This window comes from Miniopterus schreibersii (assembly GCF_964146895.1).
Source record: "Miniopterus schreibersii genome assembly, chromosome: 10".
In the NCBI taxonomy this organism is placed as follows: Eukaryota; Metazoa; Chordata; class Mammalia; order Chiroptera; family Miniopteridae; genus Miniopterus; species Miniopterus schreibersii.
Genome location: NC_138110.1, coordinates 46942184 through 46964126, shown reverse-complemented (window position 1 = coordinate 46964126; position 21943 = coordinate 46942184). Strand labels below are relative to the sequence as shown.

The window sequence follows — 21943 nt, the reverse complement described above, 5'->3', positions numbered from 1 at the left end:
AAATATTTAGCTTAAAACACTAAATGTTAATCCTGTGCTTCAAGATTAGTGAGATAAAGACATGGTGTATAATGACTTGGAAATTCAGAGTGTTGTTGGGGAAGAAAAAGTTTTTATCTGCTCTTCTAGGTTCCTTTGGCTGGTCTAATGAAATTAACATGATACAAATTAACAGGAGAAAAAACAGTTTAATTTTTATAAATATAGGAATTCCAAAGATATGTGTCTGCCAGATAGTCAGGCAATTGGTTTATATATTATTGTGGTCTAAGGAGAAGGCGGTAAGGGCCTGGGAGTTCACAGGGTAGGCAGACAATTCATGGGGAGATGGGAAGAGTAAATGTCTGTTAAACGAATGTGGAGAAGTCTTTCAGGTGTAAAAACAAGTTCTCTTTGGCCCTTTTTTTCTGGTACAAGCAACCAGTATCTAAACTATTTTAGAGAGTTAAGGTGGAGGTAAAAAGAAAAAATTTCTGTATCCTCTGTTTCTTACAAATTATCAGCCTAAAGTAATCCTCATGATAAAGAGGCACATTTTGGGGTGACAAACTTTGCTTCCCTACAGTGTCATCTAATTTTTCATATGCTACACAGAAATAAAAGTCGAATTTTAGAGAGTACAATTTACATTAAGCTGTTTAAGTATTTTTGACAGGAGAGTTTTGCTCATATTATTACTGAACCAAACACAGATGTTTAGAGGATGAATTAGTAGGCCCCTGCCTTACCACAGGAAAGTGGGTTAGAGATTTGTCCCTCTAACCCTGATGTCAGATGCTCTCTAAAAGGCCATTTGGGGACTGGAGGAAAGCAGTGACGCATCCTAGGAAGAACAAAGTCTTCCACTTAAATTTAAAACCAAATACCCAGCAGGGTGCGCAAAAACAAGACAAAACTATCAGAATACCAGGTGTGCACTAATTATGTTCCTTTCTTCTGTTACAGGCTCGACCTGGGAAAAGACGTTGCGGCAGATTGGCTTTGAAAGGTAAGCGGGGTTTAGCATGTCTCCATGTTCAGCTGGCTGCTACCCTTTTTTATTCCAAGCAATTTATTGATTAAAAATCAGGGGTACTGCCACCACTGCTTCAGCAAGTGGGTAACTTTGTGCCTCTTGAGACTCAGTTTCTTTGTCAAGTGGAGCTTTGCCGTATAAAAATCTTTGCCTGTGTACAGAGTGGACATGAAGATTAAATGGAGCAACTTATTTGAAAACACTTCTTAAACTGCAAAACTTTATAAAAGGAAAGTTGTATAGTTAGAGAATTATAGGAGTAGAGTTTACTTTCTTCTAGCGTATTCACCTCATTTGTCAATTCTATTGTTTTAGTGCAGAGAAATTTATATTTATGTTGATATCTTTCCAATTATTAAAATTATTAGATATTGGCTCTAAAGGAAAGGTTGAGATTACATCGCTCTTAAGCATTTCTGTTGTTGGTGGAAATCGGGCTCTTCTCCAGGACCTTGAGGAAAGAATTCCAAGGACCCACGCACGGGAGACTGTGGTGTTGGGGAGTGGTATATTTGTGATGTAGTATCAAAAGAGTTCTCCTGGCTTCCTAATGTTGCATCTCCATCTGTCCTGCCATAGATAAAGTACAACCGTGTCTTTAGCAAGGCCAAGGCAAAGGCCAGTGCTCAGAGTTTCTGCTTCATAGTCCTTCAGGGCCTGCACAATCTGCTTCGGGCCCAGGTGGCCACAAGGCCTGCATGATCTGGTGGCTCCTGGGCAAGAGAGCCTGTGATTCAGTGGGTGAGTGCAGATCACCAAGCCAGGGAGAAAGCTTCTTTGTTCACCTGGAATTATGTATTCTCAGGCTTGGGAGGAACCAGAACTTTTTCAAAATAACCAATCAGCTTCCCAAACTGTCTGGGCTTGCATTGGCTCCACTGACCCTAGCCAATGATTTTTCTCTCAGGTTAGACTGACAGACCACTATAGTTAAGTATCTTCCCCCTCCCCCCATGCCATTTTGACTTTGTTGCACAGGTCCTTATCTCCCCCTGCTCCTGCAATCCTGTCCTGAGGGGGGAAGGGAGGGTATTAACGCCCTTGGAGGGACAATGCTGCAGTTCCTGGGGGTGTGAAGCTGTAGCTTCCTGGTGAAGTCCACAGCCTCATGGTCCCCAGCTGACCATACTACCATACTTAACAATTTTTAACTTCCCTTGCTTTCTTCCTTTTAATAACTAGCTAACAACGGTAGCATTTCTACACCTGTATCTCCCCAAAAGAAAAAAAATGGGGTCATTATAACATCAGAAAATGTAGAAGTAGGGTTGATGCTGTGACTGAACCATCTGCCCTTGGAGTGGAATGGCCGCACATCAGGACAGGTCTCTCCCGTGGCAGTTATCATCTTATATTGAACTGGCAGTGTCAATACAATTATTGAAAGAAAGACATTTTAATTTTTTTCTCTAAAAGTAGATTTTGACTAGTCCTGTTCATTATATTGAAAGTGTGTTTTTACGTGTATTGATTAAGCTGACAGAGCGCTTGTGACATACAAAAGGGAATCGAACTGGTGAGCTCCTGGTGCGTGGGACGAAGCTCAGCCAACTGAGCCACACTGACCCGGCTCAGTGTCCTTCTAATTTGCATTTACCTGAGTTTATTTTTTCTGAGTAAAGAACAGGTTGAGATTTTTTTGCTGTTACCTAAGTGAAGCACTTTGGGCAAGAACGTCTAAGGTGGTTTAGGATTCATTGATCAGTAGGATGTAGCAATTGCAACGTTTTCTTCCTAGGTTACATGACCTTGACCTTTTGTTTACTTGAATAATGACAATGAAAACAGCTACCATATGCCGAGCACTGTGTTAAATAATCTCTAGTCCATACGACAGTCCAGAGATTAGGGACTGGCAAACTTACTGTAAAGAACAGAGAGTAAACTTTTCAGACTTTACAGGCCAAACAGTTTCTGTTCAAATTTCGCTGTTGCCATTGTATTGGAAAGCAGCCACAGATAATGGATACGGCTGTAGTCTAATAAAACTTTATTAACAAAAACAGGTAGCTGGCAGGAGTTGGGTGCTGGCCATCCCTAACCGCCACCACTATAGACTATGGTCGCCATCTCTCAGGTAAAGAAACTCGAAGGAAATCAAGTCGTCTACGCATCTGGTCAGCGCCATTCATACCGACCTGCAGTCAAGTAATGTTTGCCTGGTTTCAAAGACTAAGAATTTTACACCAAGCTGTGTCTAATTCTTGAATTCTAGGTCTCTTCTGTTTTGTGTTGCTTTATTTTTTCTATTCCTATGTTTCTGAGGACATAGTCCCAACTCACAAGTTTTATTGGCTGCTCTCATATTATGAATATCTTAAATAAATCCAGACAGTATAAATTCCATATTATAGTGCCTCCCTAAAATTTTTATGTTTCCAAATAGATGTACAAGTAGAAATATTATTAAGGAATTTATTAAGGAGTCTGCTTTGTTTTTGAACTGTCATCTCAGTTTGGATCATCCTGATTTTTAGACATCATGTTAAAATGTCAACCTCTGTCTTTCCACGTATTCCCATGTTTTCTCGTTTAAGGGCAGAGCGTATTCTCTGCATGGCATCAACTCTCTTAAAATACAGAGCAGATATTGATCTGCAGGGTTATTATGCATTTATAGTTGCAAAGACCCTATTAAGCAGTGCGGTCCAATATGGCTTTGCTGTGTTCCTTCTCAAGCTTAACCTCTTTTTTATCTTAAAGGGAATTTCAATTATATCTTACATGAAGCTATCTGGTTCTTTAGAGCAATTGTGAGATATATTGATCCTTTCATCGCTATGCCCTTTGAAGTTTGCCCACCAATCTGTTTGCTAACAGATTATTTTAAAGTGGTCACATCTAAAGGAAAAGAAACGACTGAGTAAGCTAAAGCTTCAGAGTTTTCTCCAAGGATAAGAAAGCAAGGATGTCCTCTGCTGTACATTTTGTAACTGAAAGGAGGACCTGGGGATCTGCCCTCCCCCCTCCTTGCAGTAACACTGGCCATGGGATGGCGTTTAGACATTCACTTTCTGGAAACTTTGTGATTATGTGCATTGTTTCAGGATAAATACACATCGTCACAGTTTATGTGGTTGGACGCATGATAATATGTTAGGCTCACCTTGAGGACAGTCATCCTAGTCCTGTTTTAGGACTTCCTTACCAGAGTGTGTTGTAACAGAGGAAGGAGCTAGGTTTCTATATCTTTACTGTTGCTACTTCTAACCCCCCCGGCCCACTCCCGGAGCTACAATATTGATATCTACATAACAAAAGAATATTCAATTGAGTTGTGTTATTTTGTTTTTGTTTTTATTATAGAGGAAAAAAAATACCTGTGTCTAACGTATTTTTATTTCAGTTTGAAAGCTTAGCTTTCTGTGCAGATTTTCTAAGCTTATGAGTACAAATATTTCCAAGTCACATTCATTAATCTTGGTTAAGGCGATGCAGGTGGGCGTTGCTTTGTCAGTTCAGCAGTACTCTGTATGTTCTGAACATGTGTGTACACTAGGGAATGGCCCGATTTTCAGTATTTCTTTCCCGTGCAAATCTGATGAAGATGGACAGCTCTACAGAGCAGCGTCTACATGGTGCGTCACTGTTTGGCTTCAATCTATAACACTTCTTTCCCAACATGATATTCCTTAGTTTGCCTAAGCGTGGAAGGAGAGGTGGGAGAATTGCACACTGGTTCTTAAGTGTTTCCACCTCGAAGTGGCCTTTGTCCTTGCAGCTCACAGTTTGTGGCCCAAAGCAAGTCACCTTGCTAATTTATAAGGAAGGAGAGGTGCAGTCCGCCATGTATGGAAAGGGGACAAGAAGTCGAAATATCAGAAAGCTGTAGTCGTATCTATCACAATAAGCTTGAGTAAGGCCTGAGTAGGATTTTCTCTTTCCAAAGCTACACTTTTCATCTGAGACAAAATATTTCAGCAAGTAAATAGGCTCATGCCTACTAACCTGCCAACAGAAATAAAAGTTCCTGCTTTCTGGGAAACCTTATTGCTGCCTACTTAAAAATAACAATCTTTTACTGATCTCTCACCCATTTTTACTTAAAAAGCGATGAGGTTATTCTTCATAAATCTATACAATCAGCACAGTGCCTCAGATTACATCATTATTAACAATATTATACATGATTCTATTTGATTCTCTACTTGGATTGTGGAATGAAATACCTTTTCCCTTCAAAGAGTATGTTAAAATATAAACCACCTTGAAAACAGCCTGGTCTGGTGAGACACAAATACTCCTAGGACTTCTTCCCTGTGTAGACATGACTCAAAAGGCATGGCTTTATCTGTACAGGGCAAGGAGCTGCCCGCAGCCTGTCTGTCGCCGGGCTAGCTCCCCGTGGCCCTTCACACCTTAGACATTATTGCTTTTGTGGAAACTTTCCTGGTGAGTTACTCCCAGACCCACCTCTTGTGACACTCTTCACACTTTCTGTCCTGGGACTGGACACGTGGTGTTGGAACTGCCCCGCGCCTCTCCTCCGCTGGGACGTGCAGGGTGCGCTGGAGCGGGGCCCTGCCTGGCCTGCGCTGCTAATCAGGCGTGTGGTCTGGCGGGTCCTTGGCGGGGAGGCTGCGTGGACAGTGCTAGTGACAGTGCGCTTGTGGGCGAGGCAGAGCCCAGGCCGACGCCTTTTATCCCCACGTGGCAGCAGCTGGCAGGTGGATGGGGCAGCCTGCAGCTGGAGCTGGCCCGTCCCCGACAGTACAGGTGGCTTAATTCGGTGTGTCAGTGTGAACAACTGCTTAATTCGATGACCGTCAGTCATGTCAACAACAGAATATTTCTGAGTCTCTCTTCTCAAACTACGGAGTCTAATGTTCCGAGTTTGACACCAGCTGCTCCCTGTGATAAGATCCCTGTGGCAGGATCGAGAGTCAGACAAGGACAGGGGCCTGTCTGCCCTGTGACCTGAGGCGCCTCGTGCCTAAGCCACCGAGGTGACCAAAGTGAAGTGATTGGATGAAGGGAGACGTGAGTGAGGACCCGATTCTGTGGCAACATTCTCAGCAAATGTTTCTCTGCCGTGTCATTGCCTCTCCCCCACCCCTGCTTATAGTTCCCTTCAGGGCGCTGCAGCTGGTCATGCCGAAAACTCACCTCCTCCCAGAACCTTCCCTGAACCCCACCAACCCCCCCCCAGGGGGCCTCTTCTGTCTTCCCGTCACCTCCTGTCTTCTCTTAGAATAAAGCCACCAGATGTGTTCATCACCTTGGATGTACTTACTAGCGTCTTACAGGGTGGGACAAAAGTAGGCTGACAGTTGTGAGTCCACGAAACAGTTTGTTCTTGTATTATTATTTATTAATGATGGTATTATTTTCCATGTGAACACTGTGAACCTGCTTTGCCCCACCCTGTGTACAGGACCAGTGCTTCCGACGGCAGTGCTGTGTTTTGCCGTCTTCCAACCCCCTAGTGCCAGCCCAGGGATGGAAAATAATAGGCATTTAATAAATGTTTGATAAATAAATGGCCTTTTAAATAAGTATTAGTGTGTCGTTTCTCTGTTGGCCCAGCCCCTCCTCTCATGAAATATGCTTTTCTTGATAAATTTTAGTTTCTATTGGCCTTTTCCTTTGGAGAATGAATAGGTTCCTTGGGAAATTTAAGGCCAATTATTAAATCATTGTACACCTTCCAGCTTTATGTATAGGTCACTAGCTGAATTGAAATGCACGCTGGCTCTTTAGGTAATGTTATATAAAGCATAGAGAAATAATAAAAACCAGACTCCAACAATGCTTTGGGAATCTGCTTTTCTACAGGAAAACTTACATCTAAGAAATGAGACGGTTAAGAGCAATCAATTGTGATAGAAACAAAGATATTCATTTCTAGAGTTACTGCTACGTTTTTCTAAAGTTTTTAAGTTAAGGTTATGAGTCTGTAGCATAAAAAGAATAATTTGAATATGTGCTCATCTAGATCAAGACAAGGATTTCTTTATATTTCCTCTCTGAGAAGTGTGCAGGAAAGAAAAAACATTACCACAAATCACTCCGTTACTGTAATCTTGGGGTTTATGGAGTTAGATGAAGGAAATCTTAGTTGGGGTTAGTACTGTGTTGTCAAGCTTGTAGCTTGTACGTCCGCAGTGTTTGTGCATGTGGGGTGCGCAGTGCGGGGTTTTTATTTAACGATCTCCCCCGTTGTTGTGTGGGCTTCCTGAAAGCTGAGCTTCTGAATGCTTCAGTTGTTTCAGTCTGCATGTGAACATTCCTGGAAACGTTAGCAAGCTCTTTTGAAATTATGATATAAAATTTTTGTCACAGTAATTTATATTCAGGAAATGACTGGAGGCGAAGGATGTTTCTGTATTTGGGTGTTTAACATTAAGCCCAATTTATTTGTTTATTTATTCATTTGCACATTTTCAAACCTCCACCCTGCGCCCACTCCTGGGCCAGGCTTAGGTTTTCCAGTGAACATGACGGGAAAGAAACATAGGTTTGCAGAAAACCTGTCCCACGCCGGCCTCTCTGCTGAATGCTTTGATTATCTGACTAATTTAATTCTGACAACATCCTGGAGCTTGGGCCTGCTGACTTAGGGTGGGCTAGCTGACAGCCTCATACCTCAGTGACTTACAAGACCAAAGGTTCATTTCTTGCTCGTGTTCAGTGGCAGCTGCAGAGGCTTTGGATTGACTGAGGCTCTTCTCTAACTGTTTCTTCATGCCGGGGTCCAGGCTGAAAGGGAACCTTTCCTTGCTATAAGCCTTTCCCGTGGCTGGGAAAAACTGCTACAGCCAAGGCAAGCAAGCAGTGGCTCCTAAGCTGCTTGCTCAGATGGGACACATGCCACTTCTGCTCACTCTCAGTTGCCTACGCAGGTCACATGGCCAAGCCCAAGGTCATGGGCAAGCACTGCAACAGGGGATCTGATAACTGAGGTGGCTACGAAGTGACTAACAGGCGGGGAGCATGTACAGCCTGGAGACACTGGACAAAGGGATGAGACCCGTCCCGGGCGGGGTGGAGCAGGACCGCACAGTATTCATAATGGTGTGCACTTTAAAACTTATGAATTGTTTATTTCTGGAAGTTTCTCCTTCATATTTTCAAACCACAGCTGACCTTGGGTAACTGAGACCATGGGAACTGAGAGGGGTCACTGCTGTAGTACACAGTGGATTTAAGCTCTGGACACTACCATTTGACCTGCGCTCTTGCCCTAGGTTATAGTGACAGTTGTCAGACATAACTCTCCTGCCCTTTGCTCTAGGTTCCCGCTTCTGCGTGTGCGTGTGTATGCGCCTGCACACGTGCTCCTGCTTTAACAAAGATGACTCACATCCCCTGCTCCATACCCTCCTGCACCTCACACACAGGCCAGGGCCCTCGCGTGCCACGCCATTACAGAGGTAAATAGACAGCCTTTAGGCTCAAAGAAGTGGCCCTCATGGTGGAACATTGGCAGCAATTCGCACCTGGACCTCTCTTGCCTTGATACGATGACGCAAGCTTGGCAAAACCCCAGAGGAGCGCATGGGATTGATTTCTCCCCTATTGCACCACCGTTCTTGGGCATTTGCTGAGCTTATATTAAAGCCAAAGTTCCGTTTTCTCATCAAGAGTAGTCCACATATATCCAATATTCTTTGGCACTACTGGACTTTGTTTTTTAAAATAAATCTTTTCTTCCTCTCCGTTTCTTATTCTCTTTCAAAAATGAGAGTCAAGCACAGTGATCATATCATTCTCCATAAGCACTGTGTCCAGGCAGCTCAGATGGTTGCCAGTGGCTGACCGGAGCACTCGGTTAAAAGGCTTTCAGGCAAAAGGGATGCTGTGGTCACGTAGGAGAGATGCCTGCCCTGGGTGTGGAGGTGGGAGTGGGAGCACACCTGTCCCCATTTTCCATCCCCAGTGAGACTCTGAACTTTGCCAGGGTGATCATCCTCACATCCCCACATCCCCAGCCTAGTGTAGGGGTGTGTCAACATGTGGGATCAAACTGTATGCACCAGAGATTTCCGAGGACATGGTGGCTAGCAGTCTCCTTAGACACCGTCAAAGAAAACTGCCATGTTATGACTAGGACCAACTAAATGGTTTTATCTTTAGTCGAAATAAAGTGCTGACTGACACAGCACACCTGTAAAAGGACTAGAATCCTGACTTTGATTTTGTTTAAACCCATTGTCTTGAGATAACCACATTTCATCATAAAATAGTAGATAGAGGTCTCAGTTATTCTTGCTACAAGCGCTTATTAAGTGCTATCTTAGTCTGTTCAGGCTGCTATAACAAAACACCACAGACTGGGTGGCTTAAACAACACACATTTATTTCTCACAGTTTCAGAGGCTGGAAGTCCAAGATCGAAGCAACGGCAGGTTCAGTGTCTAGTGAGTAGTTGCGCCTTGGTGCATAGATGGCCACCTTTCCATGTGTTCTCTCCTGTTCTCACTGCAGAGCCCTCTGGGATCTCCTTTATGAGGGCACCAATCCCATCTTGAGGGCTCTACCCCGGGACCTAATCATTTCCCAAAGGTGTCACTCCCCCCAATACCATTACATTAGGGGTTAGGATTTCAACATAATTTTGAGGGGACACAAGCATCAGTCCATAACAGGTGCCTATAACTTCCACACGATCAGAAGAAAAGTTAGAAGTTCTTGTATCTAAGGCTTTTACATCTATGTGATATCATATAATCACACTCATTAAACTTTTCTCATATAATAGATTAGACTTGCTGATTTCTTTGATCTGCCAAAATATCTTGTGTAAACTTAAAACACAGATTAAAAGCTACAGATTAATATATGTATGTGTGTGCATAACAAAAGTAGGTGATTTACATTTCTTCAGCTGTTGAGAGCTTTACCGAGGACTTCGGCTTCTAACTTTAAAGTAATTCGTTTAACCTTTTTTATTCAAGCATAGTTGACATCATTTAATAAGTATTTGGTGAACAGATCTATTTTTCTCCTAGGAGGAAAAAAAAGATGTAATCTTTCATTAAACTTCTCTTTCTTTCAAAATACAGCTGGGAGAGAGAAAATGTTCTGATTAGTAATCCCCACCTTTTTGCTAAGTTGTTTCATTATGACTAATACAAACAGTGTTTGAGTTAATGAATGATAAAGACCAGGTCCTACAGAGAACAGTGCATTCTTGAGCTAAAATTCCAGATCTCCAGGTGGTTACCTTGGCACCTTGCTCTATACAAAATTAGAGGTAACAGCAGGAATGTTTCAGATTTCATTAGCGACATGACCAAGTGAACTGTATGATATATCACTTAATAATTTCAAGTCTTGGTCTAGACAGCATGACGAATAATAGACAGGAAATTCAGGCTGTTTGATATGGGGGTAAAATTTGGATGTTGAGTCTATAAAATGGTATGTTTTGGAGAATTGTACTAAAGGTCAGATACTCACAAGTGTAAGGTTCAGAGTTCTTATTTTTCTACATCTTACTTACAAGTCTGAAATTAGCTCTTTCAAAGCTCTCACTGCTATCAAATGTCTTTTCCATAACTCAGCCAGTTAGACACCTTAGCTAGGGACCAAGACATTATTGCTTAAACAGAGTGACAGTTTCTTTTAGGCCTATTTTATAGGCACTGTTTGAGCTTTCCCACCAGGATCTTTGAAAATGCATCATCCTAGATGAACAACGTGAGAACAGTTCCTTCCGGCTATTTTTTAAAAACCTGTCTCTAAACATGCACAAAGGTGCACAAACCTGTCTAAATTTACACAGAGCATTTGCAGCAGCAATGATAGTATTGCACTATTTCTTTAGCCTAATAGTTTGATTCACATAGGTAATGTATAAGGGAGTTTCAAAGAGGTTAAGTAACGTCTTTACATATGATCGGGAGGCAGTGAGTTCTTTCTGACTAAAGTCTACACTCCTCCTTGTTCATCTCTACAGACATCCTGAAGGTCTCTTTATACATCAGGCGCAATCCTGCTGCTTGAGTGGCGATTTTGCACAAATATCATTGGTTGTGTCCTCTGCCTTCCCCGCTTTCTTGGCCTCGTTGCTAAGGGGACCCAGGGAAGCTCGGATCAGGCAGGAGTCCCAAGCTCCACAGGCCCACGTAAACCTTCCTCCTGGCCTTCCTCCTGGCTCACTCCTGTACCGCCCTGATTTGCTCACACGAGAGGAACTCTTCCCTCCCTCTGAAAGGCCCTTTCCTCTCCCTTCACTGTGCGCTTCCTACAATCACCACTGAGGGTTAGCCCACCTTCGTTGGGAATCTGAAATGGCTTCTGCCTTATTTTACTGCCTTATTCCAATTTTTCCATATTTCTTTTCTGCTAGGCAGTAAAACGAAATTATTTTTTACTAAGACACAGTTCTAATGAAATCATTCACTTTTCTACTGAATTAATTTCTAAGTCCCCAACCTAATATTCAAAACTTTTCCACATTCGGTCCCCACTACATATTCAGTCAAGTTGTCTCTCAGTCACTCGTTCCTTCTGCACACTTTTAAGGTTGCTGATCATTGAAGTGAGAAGTCACCCACGCTTTCTAGCTCCTCTCCCCATCTAGAACACCCGCTGTGTCATGCATTACTGTCAAAATCTTGCAACTTATAGGTATCTGCCTTGTATCAGTTTACCCCATTCTGATACCTCTCCATCCGGATTAGATGCATAGTTTCTCTGAGGTAAAACCTTTACCTTTCAGATAGTATCCATGCCGAAACAAGAGCACTATAGTTATGAATGAGGGCTTAGCAGGAAGTCTTATGCAAGGCTCACACAAAATAACACTTGCTGCACTGAATTTCATGGACAGTTTATAAGCTGGAACTGTATCTAAAAGATGTTTCATCCCTATAACTAAGGACTGCAGAGTCTGCGTCCGCTTACTTGAATACCATTCTATAGCAGGGCAAGCTTTAGAAACAGAATATTTTATGAAGACTGAGATTATTATCTTCTTTCAGAAGGACCATATAAAATAATTACAACTTGTTGGTAACACAGATTGTATTTTTCTTTGACCATAAAATCACCATTTTGGAAGTCATCCATGTACATTGAAACATGTGTTTAAAGGCATTAGAAGTGGAACAAATAGATATTATTCTAGTAGCACACACATTGGTACTCATGGCTGTTGGAGTAAGCAGTGATGTATAGTATTTTTAGTTTTTCACATGAGGCCCCTAAGAGTTGGGAATCAATACTGTATCATTCTATTGCTGCAATGAATTAGAAGAGTGGCTCATCTTGTCCTGAACGGTTAAGAGATATTTTTTTCCTGCAGAAGAACATACCAGAGATCCGTGTAATTCTGGACCCATCCCCCCCACCCCCAACTCTTATGGCACAGTAGATGGTGAACAGAAACAAGCATTAACTGTCTCCTCAAACATGAGGTGGAGGCCTTAACTAACACCGCGGAGCAATTAACAAGCATTATATACAGGGTGTCCCAAAAAAATGTATACACACTTTAACAGCTGATAGCTGTTAAATGAAAATGAAATGTATTTTAAGAAACGCTGCCTTTATAATTATTCAAAGTGTGTGTATACCTTTTTTAGGGGGGACAACCTGTATTTCTGCCCTCTTCTCTTGAGCAATAAAACACCTGACAGGTTGTCATTCGCAGGGCAATTGGTAAATGCTGATCAATAGCCGGGGAAGTATAAACAGTACATGAGAGCAGTCAGAGAAGCCTCAGGGGGAGCTTCAGGTGGTCATACCCGATGCTGTTCATTGACCCACTTGCCATAAACAGAGAGGAAATTGTTTTCACTCGGTCATCAGAGAAATGTTTGGGTTTGAAGCCTTCTCTGCACTTTGCTCTGACCAGTGAAATATATTCACTTAGAAATCCACACAGATAATCGAATTCCATGCTGTAATGAATGTAATTTCAGTGAACTTACTAGTGTGCTATGTCAGAACAAGAATGGATGTAGATGGCCTTTTGGGGAGAAAAGAGTAACCTGGTTCTTAGAAATCTGAAACCCAAGGCTCAGGCTTTGCCCTAATTGTTGGGTGGTCACCAGCACTTTCCAGAAAATGGTAGTAAGAAAATTGGTGGTAAGGTATGTGTTCTGTTGACTTGACTCATTCATTAGTAGATAGGTCAGCTGAGTGGTTATTATTTTATGTCCACCATCAGCCCCCTTCCCCTCAGGAATGCTTGTATGTTTTCCAAGTCATCCACACATTGCCCTGAATTACTTTTAGGAAAGGAACCCCCCAATAAGTAAATAAAACCCCACACCATCTGTTGTTGAGAGGCATTAGGTAGAGATAAAACCTATAGGTCAAAGGGAGTGTACTCATCTTGGTGGTAATTCTAAGGTTTATTTCTTACTCGATACCTGTTTGAGTTGTTAGGCCCCCACAATCGCCAGTCCCAGTCAGGCCCTTACTCTGCACATGTATTTCACCAACAGCACGATCCCCCCAGCAGCCTGTCCTGTTGGTGGCTCCGGTGTGGGAGCCAAGCAGCCTCACAGGGTCGATGGCTTTCTCTGCCAAACAGTAACACAGATCTGGTGGCTTCTAAGTGCCTGGAGGACACACATCCTCTCTGGACAAGTAACAGTTGAATGAGGCTTCAGGGAGAGAAGAAACCAGGTAGAAGCTTGGGCCAGACTCTTTTCTCTATTAGAGAATTTCCTCTCATTAAGAAGTGGGACGCATTGTGGAATCTACAGACATATGACATTAAAATACCTGTGTACCAGGAAGAAGCTCTAGGGCCAGCCCAGGGCCTAGCACTTAGTAGTCACTCTAAAAACATTTAATGGAAGAGCTTGTTAAATTGCATGAAAAATCAGAACTTCATTACAGCATAAACAGCTGCTATTAAACATTCAGTCCCACCAAAATTTATCAGCTATAAAAAAATGATAATTTCTTGTACCACTCAATAAAGAGGTATTTATTAAATAAATACCTCATACGCAGCATGGAGGTAGGTGTAAAGAGGGTGGGAAAGGAGCACGAGAAATGGTCTCATTCTGAATTGCTCACCTGTTCTCAAAAGCTCAGTGTGAATATGGACAGCGTTCGTATTAGTTCTCAAAGAACCCAAGAGACATAGTATTGGACAGAAAGGGAGAGACGTAATGTGAAAAGCTGGTTGCACATTGGTGAATCAAAGGGGTTGAATATTTGCACAGGGAGAGGGGAGAGGTTGTGAGGGACAGTGACCACAGCAAGGACAGGAGTGGGCATGACCTCCAGGAGCATCACTGGAAATCTGGCCCCACTAGAGCAGAAGGCTCATCCTGAAAACAGGAGAGAGAGACACATTGTTCAAATTTGTAGGCATGCAAATCTCAATCGCCACAGCTCACTCTAGGAGTGTTTTCTTTGTTTATTTACAAAAGTAATTAATCTTTGTTTAGAAGAAAGTCCCTCAATAGCATAGCCGTAATCCCATAAATCAGTGATTTTGTAATAGGTCTTGAACTATTAAAACATAATTTCCCAGAATTTCAAGCAAAGGGGTTCCCAAAAGAAATCATTTCCTCTGCATCCAGCACTGTTAATTTTATCCTTGCCATAAATTTTTCTACTAGGGAAATCTCCTGGGAGAAGCAGCCAAGGAGGCAGCTTCTGTGAAAATATCATAGTGAAATGCTCAAGGACCTTTGGGACCATCCTTCTTTCTGAATGTTGAGATGTCACAGAATAATGTCTACCATCTAGTACATTTTGGTGTTATTTTCAACAGTTGCATATTTACAGATGCCACTTGATTTGTATCTAGTGCTTATGTTGTTTCATCGTTTGTCTCAGATTTTGGTTTTCCTCTCAACTTCTCCATCAGCCAAGGTTGCCTTGGTCATGTTTTACTGGATTACCCCAGCACTCCCTCAGTCTCAGTCTCTCTCAGTCAATCTCCCTGTCATTCATTCACTTCACTGAAGTGTAATTTACATGTCGTGAAATCCTCCCCTTTTTAGGTGTATAGTTCTGTGAGTTTGACAAACATATATGGTCACATAGCCACCACATATTCAAGATGTATATCTTCATTGTCCCAAAAAGTCTCTGCACCTCCCCACTCCCCCAGTCTCAGGTAGCTGCCGGTCTGATATGTGTTTCTGCAGTTTTATGCTTTCCGGGTTGTCATGGGAATGGACCCATCGAGTACATGGCCTTTTGCGTCTGGTTTCTTTCACTTAGCATGATGCTTTTTAGGTTCATCCATACAGTGGAAAGTATCCCTATTTATTCCCTTTCATTGCCAGTAGTATTCCATTGCACAGTATGAGTTTTGAAATACATTTGGCTCTGAGAGATTTGGAGAAAGGATTTTTATTGTCCTCAACTGAGCACCACACCACTGCTCTACCTGTTTGATAGAACAAGGTTGTGCTAGAGAATGATTTTCAAGCTTTGTTAACTGTGACCACACAAGTCCACTTTATGTCATGATTCAGTACCATGCAAATATATACAGTTCCAAAAATCAGTAGCTACTCTTCCCTCACGAAATGGACTGCTATATTTCCCATTTTATTCTGCTATGTTTCATGCAAAGAAAATGCTGGTGGATTGTAATAAACTAACTAGTCATGACCTGCAGTTGGGAAATCACTGAGCTGCAGGGTGCTGCTCAGCTTGATGTACAATAGGCTTAGAAACCAATTAGTTCATCCCTGTGTTAGCTGCTTACTGTGAGTCATTCCCTGCAATGACAACAAATGCCATTTTTCATGACTGTCACATTGACAGATGAGAGCTGTTGTGCCTCAGAAATGTGTGTGGATTAGATTCATAATCCTCACACTCCGATCAAGCAAATGGAGACCCCAAAACTGTATCTTCCAATAACCTGGAGTAAACCACCAATCCCCAGAGTGTGGGCTGTATTTCAGGCAGAGTAGATTTTACTTGCCTCCCATTTTGCAATAATTCACAAGAGCTCTGCAAGCCGATTAGAGAATTACAATCTGAGTGTGTGAGGCAAGGTGCTCTGTGTGGGAGCAGAGTCGCCCTGTTATGAGACAGAGACTTGATTTCCGGAACTGACCTGTACACAGTTGAAGGTGGTGCTGGGGAAGCAGAGGTCCGGTAGGAAAGACAGAAGTGAACCAGCCCACCTAAGAACTCAGGCACGTCCGGGAGTTGAAGTGAGACTCTGACGGGGGTTGGTGGCAAAGCTCCCTCCTCTCTCTGTGTGGCACCACTTCTGTGGGCCTGCAGTCGAGCATCTGGTGCTGGGCCCCGGGGGCTGTGGCCCAGGGACCAGCTCTCAGGAAGGAGTCTGGGCGTGGAGTGGAGGAGAAGCTGGATCAGTAGAGCCTACCCGACACCCCTTCCTCAGCCCATCGCTGCACCCACTGGGAAAAGACCTCAGGAGCAATGGCTCTGCTGCACTTGCGTCTCTGGTCATGCACAAGTGTCTCTTTGGACATTTCTAGTTCAGAACCCTCAGAAGGTCAGGACTCTGGACAGAGCCTCCACTTTAACAAAGGTGATACAGCGCAACCCAGTATCTGCACGCGTGGGAGGACTCATGCGCTTCATCTATTTTGCTTTTGTGATCACAACAAGGCCCTCACCAAGGAAATGCCCTAGTGACAGCCCCTCCCCTCAGAGATACTTTCTTACCGTTGTCAGAAATAACGGGAACCCAAGGACTCTCCATTCCGTCTGCTCCACACTGGGGGACAGCACACCCCCTGCCTCTCACACGCGTCGTCTTCTTACTTCTTTCCTCTGAGCTGACAAAGGATGTTCCATCCTTCCTCACAACACAAATTCCAATAGCTCATTGTGTGGAGTCTCCAAATCATTTATTCATAACAGAAGAGAAAACTGCACCATAACATTCATAAAAGCAGAGCCGCACCACCCGGCGCACATCCCGAGTGCTCCGCCTTCCAAGGTAAAGACAAAACATTGGCCCAGCTGTCCAGCTGGTGAACTACCAGGTTCTGTTGGGGGTGGGGTGCGGTTACAAGGACCACATGGAAACAACCAGAAATCTCCATTCTTAAACACACTGGCAATAAATCCAACACCTCACATCACATGTTCCCTCCTGCCTGAATGACTGCGTTGAGTACTTGGAAGAATGGACTAAGTTAATTTTGTTAAGAAGGAAATAAGATATGCAATCGGTGCGACAGAGTAGCACGTTTTCTTCTTCATAAACACAGATTCAGAAATAAACAGGAGGCTGTGTGTGTCACTACTGGACGGCAGCACAGAATAGAGAAACCGGCATGAACTTTAGACTTGAGGACCTCAAATTGAATCCCATTTCTGCTAATTTAATTCAACAAATATGGGCGAGGACCTGTGAGGTCACAGGCCTGTTGCCAGGTCCTCGGCAGGCAGTGCTGGGAGAGAGCTGTGCCTGTCCATGACGAGGTGATTGCCTGGCGGAGGGGCTGCGATGGGGCAAATACATTCCTGCAGACAGGTGAAGGCAACATTACATTTGTGTGGGAGCCTCAGTAAAAAAAAAAGGGGGGGCGTTGGGAGTCGGGAACTATTAACTTCATTTGTCAAAAAGGCAATAGGGCAGTTCCCTCAGTTGGCCAAGTCTGAGATGTGTTTTGAGGGATGTGGCAAGCAGCATCGCATGCACAGAGAATTATAAGCAAATTGGATTTGTTGTGATATAAAAGAGGAGGAATGATAGGAGGTAGGTTTGAAAGGCACTAGGATCCAGGAAGGGCGGGCCTCGAATGTCATGTGGACATTCACATCTCAATCCCATGGCATTTGCAGAGGTATTGGTCTCTACTTATAGGCCACTTGCTTTATGTGAACATATGGCAAGTTATCTAACTTCTCAGTTGCCTAAATTTAAAAAAAAGAAAATGTTATGTCCCTTTATATAAAGGGCTGACAATAAACTGAAATGTTTACTGCCCCCCACCCCCTACTAGGCAAATGTAGGGTGGGTGCAGAAACCGTACTTGGGACCCACAGGGCAGTGGCCTGGAGTGAAAAAAGAACCAGTGTTTGTTCCTGTTCACGTATGTGGGTTTAGAGACAGGGTGAAAATAAGACGTCGAGTCCAAGGAATTCAGTGAGCATAAATCCAGGTCTGAAGAAAACCCTAAGTGAGAGAGAATGTGTTGATAGAACAAGTGGTCTGGGAGGCCGATAAGACGATCACGTGGTGCAAGAAGATGCGTGAACACGCGCGTGGTGCAGTGTAAAATCAAGCAAGCAGGAGCTCAGCCTCGGTACAGGTGTGTGCTGATGGTGTTTTGTGTGTTTATTTACGAGTCAAGACGAGATATTTTCATTTCGTCTCACCCGCTTTTCTATACACTAGCCTGTACTTCCCCAAACAAGGACCCTCTCTTGCATCGCCGCCATGCATTCCCAGTCCAAAAACCAGCGCACACATAACACTGTCGCCAGATGCAAGCCCCATTCTCATTTCACCGAACGTGCTGACAATGCCTCATCCCCCTGTGGGGCCAGGACCCTGCCCAGGTGCGTTTAGTTGTCTGTCTCCTTCCATCTGGGACAACTCCTTGTCTTTCTTAGTCTTTCATGCCCTGGACAATCAGAACGAGGACAGTTTTCATTACGTAGGATGACCCTCAACCTGCCTCGGGCTTTGCAAAAACTACCACAGAGACAATGCTGTGGTCTTCTCAGTGCGCCGGCTGGGGCGCAGGATTCCTTCCCGCCCCACCCCCTCGCAGCTGGTCTAGCTTTCCCCCTGCATCACCGTTTCCCCCTTTGTATTATATTCATATTTTATGGGGAGATAGTCTAAAATTACCCATCCCCTATTTCACTTAGAACTATTTCTGTATCTTTTTGGGAAACAGAGGCTTAAACTCATGTACTGTTTTACTGCAGAACCTCTCAGGTACTTTACTCTAGTAATACGCATTGTGATTTTCTAACACTTTGGGGGCCAGAGACTATTTTTTTATTTTGTTTTGTCTTGTTTTGTTTTAATTCACAGCATTTCTGAGGACTAGCATTTGGATTAATGTACTTTAGACACTGGTCTAAACAATGAAGAAGGAAATGGTGTGGATAAGATGGTTCCCAAATGACATGTCCATTAGACTGGCCCGTTTGTTATACACGCTGTCCGGTAGATTCTTCAGCGCCCCATTGTTTCCGCAGTGGCAGTGTTAGGATGCACGGCTTTGTTAACCCAGCGAGCCGGGAGTAGAGGTTAGTGGGTTAGCACCTCTGTCGCTGAGTGATTCCAGCCTAAACTGGGATTGCAGTCCAATCCGGGATCCAGCAGCGGAACTCCCTCGCAGCCGGTGCAGCGATGGTTTTCCCAGTCTGCATTTATTTACTCCCTCAGTGTGTGTGCTGTACAATGTCTCTTTTGGGACCAACAAGCACAGAGCTAAGGCTGTTGCCTCAAAGGGACTGCTTGCAAAAGGGGCGCTTCGTGCAGCCCCGGGCGGGAGAGGCCGAGGCTCTGCCCTGGCTTCCCATGGCCCCGTTGCGGTGCAGGGAGCCGCTGCGGACACAGCTGGAGCTCCTGCTGCCTCTCCTCCCAGAGCTCTTCCCCCTCAGCGCACTCAGCTGGGGCTTCCATGAAACGCCACGCCAGCTTGCTTTCCATGAAAGCGCTGCAGTAAACTATCCCACCAAGCCAAATGGATTCTCGTCTGTGCTGCTTGATCACGTTAGGCGTACATTAAAAGGACACAACAATCTCTGCCTTTTCCCTATGATAAAATCAGCCATCGGATATCATTAGAAATTTAGTTTAGATGAAGTTCTCTTAATCAAGCTCTTACTCTTGCCCCAAAGGAAGGGATTGTCATTTTAAAAAACCTCTACACAACCATGTCTGTTTTATTTATGAAGGTAAGGGGATCTCTTATTACTTCCACGTTTCTCTGTTCAGAAAAGATTAGAGCCATTTGTAAAAATGAAGCTTATGCAGGGCATGCCCTTTTCCAGACCATTAAAAAAAATTAGATTTGTCTGAGGACTTTTCCCTAGAATATCCTACATTAGAATACTCTTAATTAAGATTTACTTTTATGTACGTCATAGTAACAAATAAGTAGAAAAAAGATAAACGTACAACTGTAGTCGACTAGTTAAATAGATACTACTAACTGACCATGAGCATGGTGATGTAGCAAAATCATCGAGTTGTGAAAATGCTCATGCTTTGAACAAATTAGTCTCAGAACAATCGGTAAAGCATGAGGTTAGTCTTGTTAACTTTAAATATGCACATGTGTGCATAGAAGAAAGGCTGGAAGTGAAGGCCCTGTGAACACACACCTGAGAGCACAGTAGTTGGAAGCGTAAGTTGGACTTCAAGGAACTTGAGTATAATTCTGTTCTCTCTCTCTAATTCTGTGATGTTAGGAAAGTTAGTTTGCCTTTTGGAGCCTTAGTTGTTTCATATCTAAAAGGAGGTTAAATAATAATGCCTAACTCTATATAGTGGTTAGTTGGATTAAATAATATGTGCCAAGCTCTTAGCATAAAGCAATTGCTCCGTAGTGGTAGAGATTATTACTACTTATTTAATTTACCAAAATGTTACCAATGGTTATTTCTAGGTGAGAGGGTCTTGCTACTTGTTATATTTTTATGTTTTTATCACAATATATAATATATACAATGTAGATGAATATGTATCTAGTATAGTGTGTATTTAATTACATAAAGAGTATATGAAAAAAACATATGTATCTACATGATATATATATATCCCTATCTTTTGCTTCCTGTCTCTATGCAAGTTTTATTTCTGATAACACTGATTCACTTTCATTTGACTCACATGAGATAAAGAAGGCAAATAGTGTTATCTCTTTGGCACAGAGGAAGAACTTATGACTCTGAGAAGTCCTCCAGCGGAACACAGCTAGTCGGTGTCATACTGACACTTGAACCTAAATCTTTGTTAAAAAAAAAAAGTTTACTGATTTTTAGAGAGAGGAAGGGAGAGGGGTAGAGAGATAGAAACATCAGTGGGAGAACATCGATGGGCTGCCTCCCGCACGCCCCCTCCTGGGGCTCGAGTCCGCAACTCAGGCATGTGCCCTGACTAGGAATCGAACCGGAGGCCTCTTGGTTCATGGGTCGATGCTCAACCACTGAGCCACAAAGGCTGACGGAACTCAAATCTTGTGATTCAGAGTTCACTGTTAATTCTCCAAGACTAAAATAAAAAATATGCTAGATCTACTTTTCTTGGAATAGTATAGGAAACAAAACCAAATAAGTATTACAAACAATGAAGAGGTTCCTGGGTTCAAGGATTATGTTAACATTTTCTATTTTTTCCCTTCTGGCTTTGATTTATACCTAAGGTAAAAGTTCTCCTAGCCTCTAGTGTATGTCTAGTTTTTAACTGCTTCAGCTAGAGTGCAAACACCCATATCTGGACCAGGTGTGTGGTTTATTTAATAACAATATAGTTTATTAGCTTGTTTAGAGAGTGAGAATTGATTTAGAGTTCTTTATAATATTTCTGAAACTCCACGGAAACCCTGGAACTTTCGTAAATCTTAGATTACCTAGGACTCGGAGGTCAATGAAAAGCTTTTTGGTATCTTCAGAGCAAAAACTGGGTATCCTTTATTTTAAGTCATTCAGAAGATTCAAAATACTTTATGCTAATTTAACCATGGAAATATAAAAACAACTAAATTTCCTCCCCCCTTTCTTTCCCTCCACAGCTTAAAGGGAGCTGATGCTGGTAACGGGATCAGAGTGTTTGTACCTGATATTGGGATGTTCATCGCTAGTCTGGCCATCTGGCTCATCTGTAGAAACATCGTTCAGAAACCAGTGACAGAAGCAGCAGCACAGTATAACCTGGAGTTTGAAAATGAAGAATTGGTAAATCTGACTTCATGACTCTTCCTTTGACTTCTCAGGGCCTTGACCCTTAGTAAGTGTGGAAGTGTAATAGGAAGATGGCACTGTTCGTAGAAAAAGAATTAATTTCACTTTTAAGGGAAGCTTTCAGGTCTGTGTACCTTGCTCTTC

General features: G+C 43.0%; 1 protein-coding gene across 3 annotated transcripts in view; it reads left to right on the top strand.

Annotated features, from left to right (window-relative positions):
• Positions 1-21943, top strand: part of PIEZO2 (piezo type mechanosensitive ion channel component 2) — a 324709-nt gene that overhangs the window by 172875 nt on the left and 129891 nt on the right. For all 3 annotated transcript variants that reach the window (XM_081148248.1, XM_081148247.1, XM_081148246.1), the window contains exons 4-5: positions 946-988; positions 21631-21793. In XM_081148248.1, coding sequence (XP_081004374.1) covers positions 946-988; positions 21631-21793 — 206 coding nt within the window. The remainder of the gene's footprint in view (positions 1-945; positions 989-21630; positions 21794-21943) is intronic.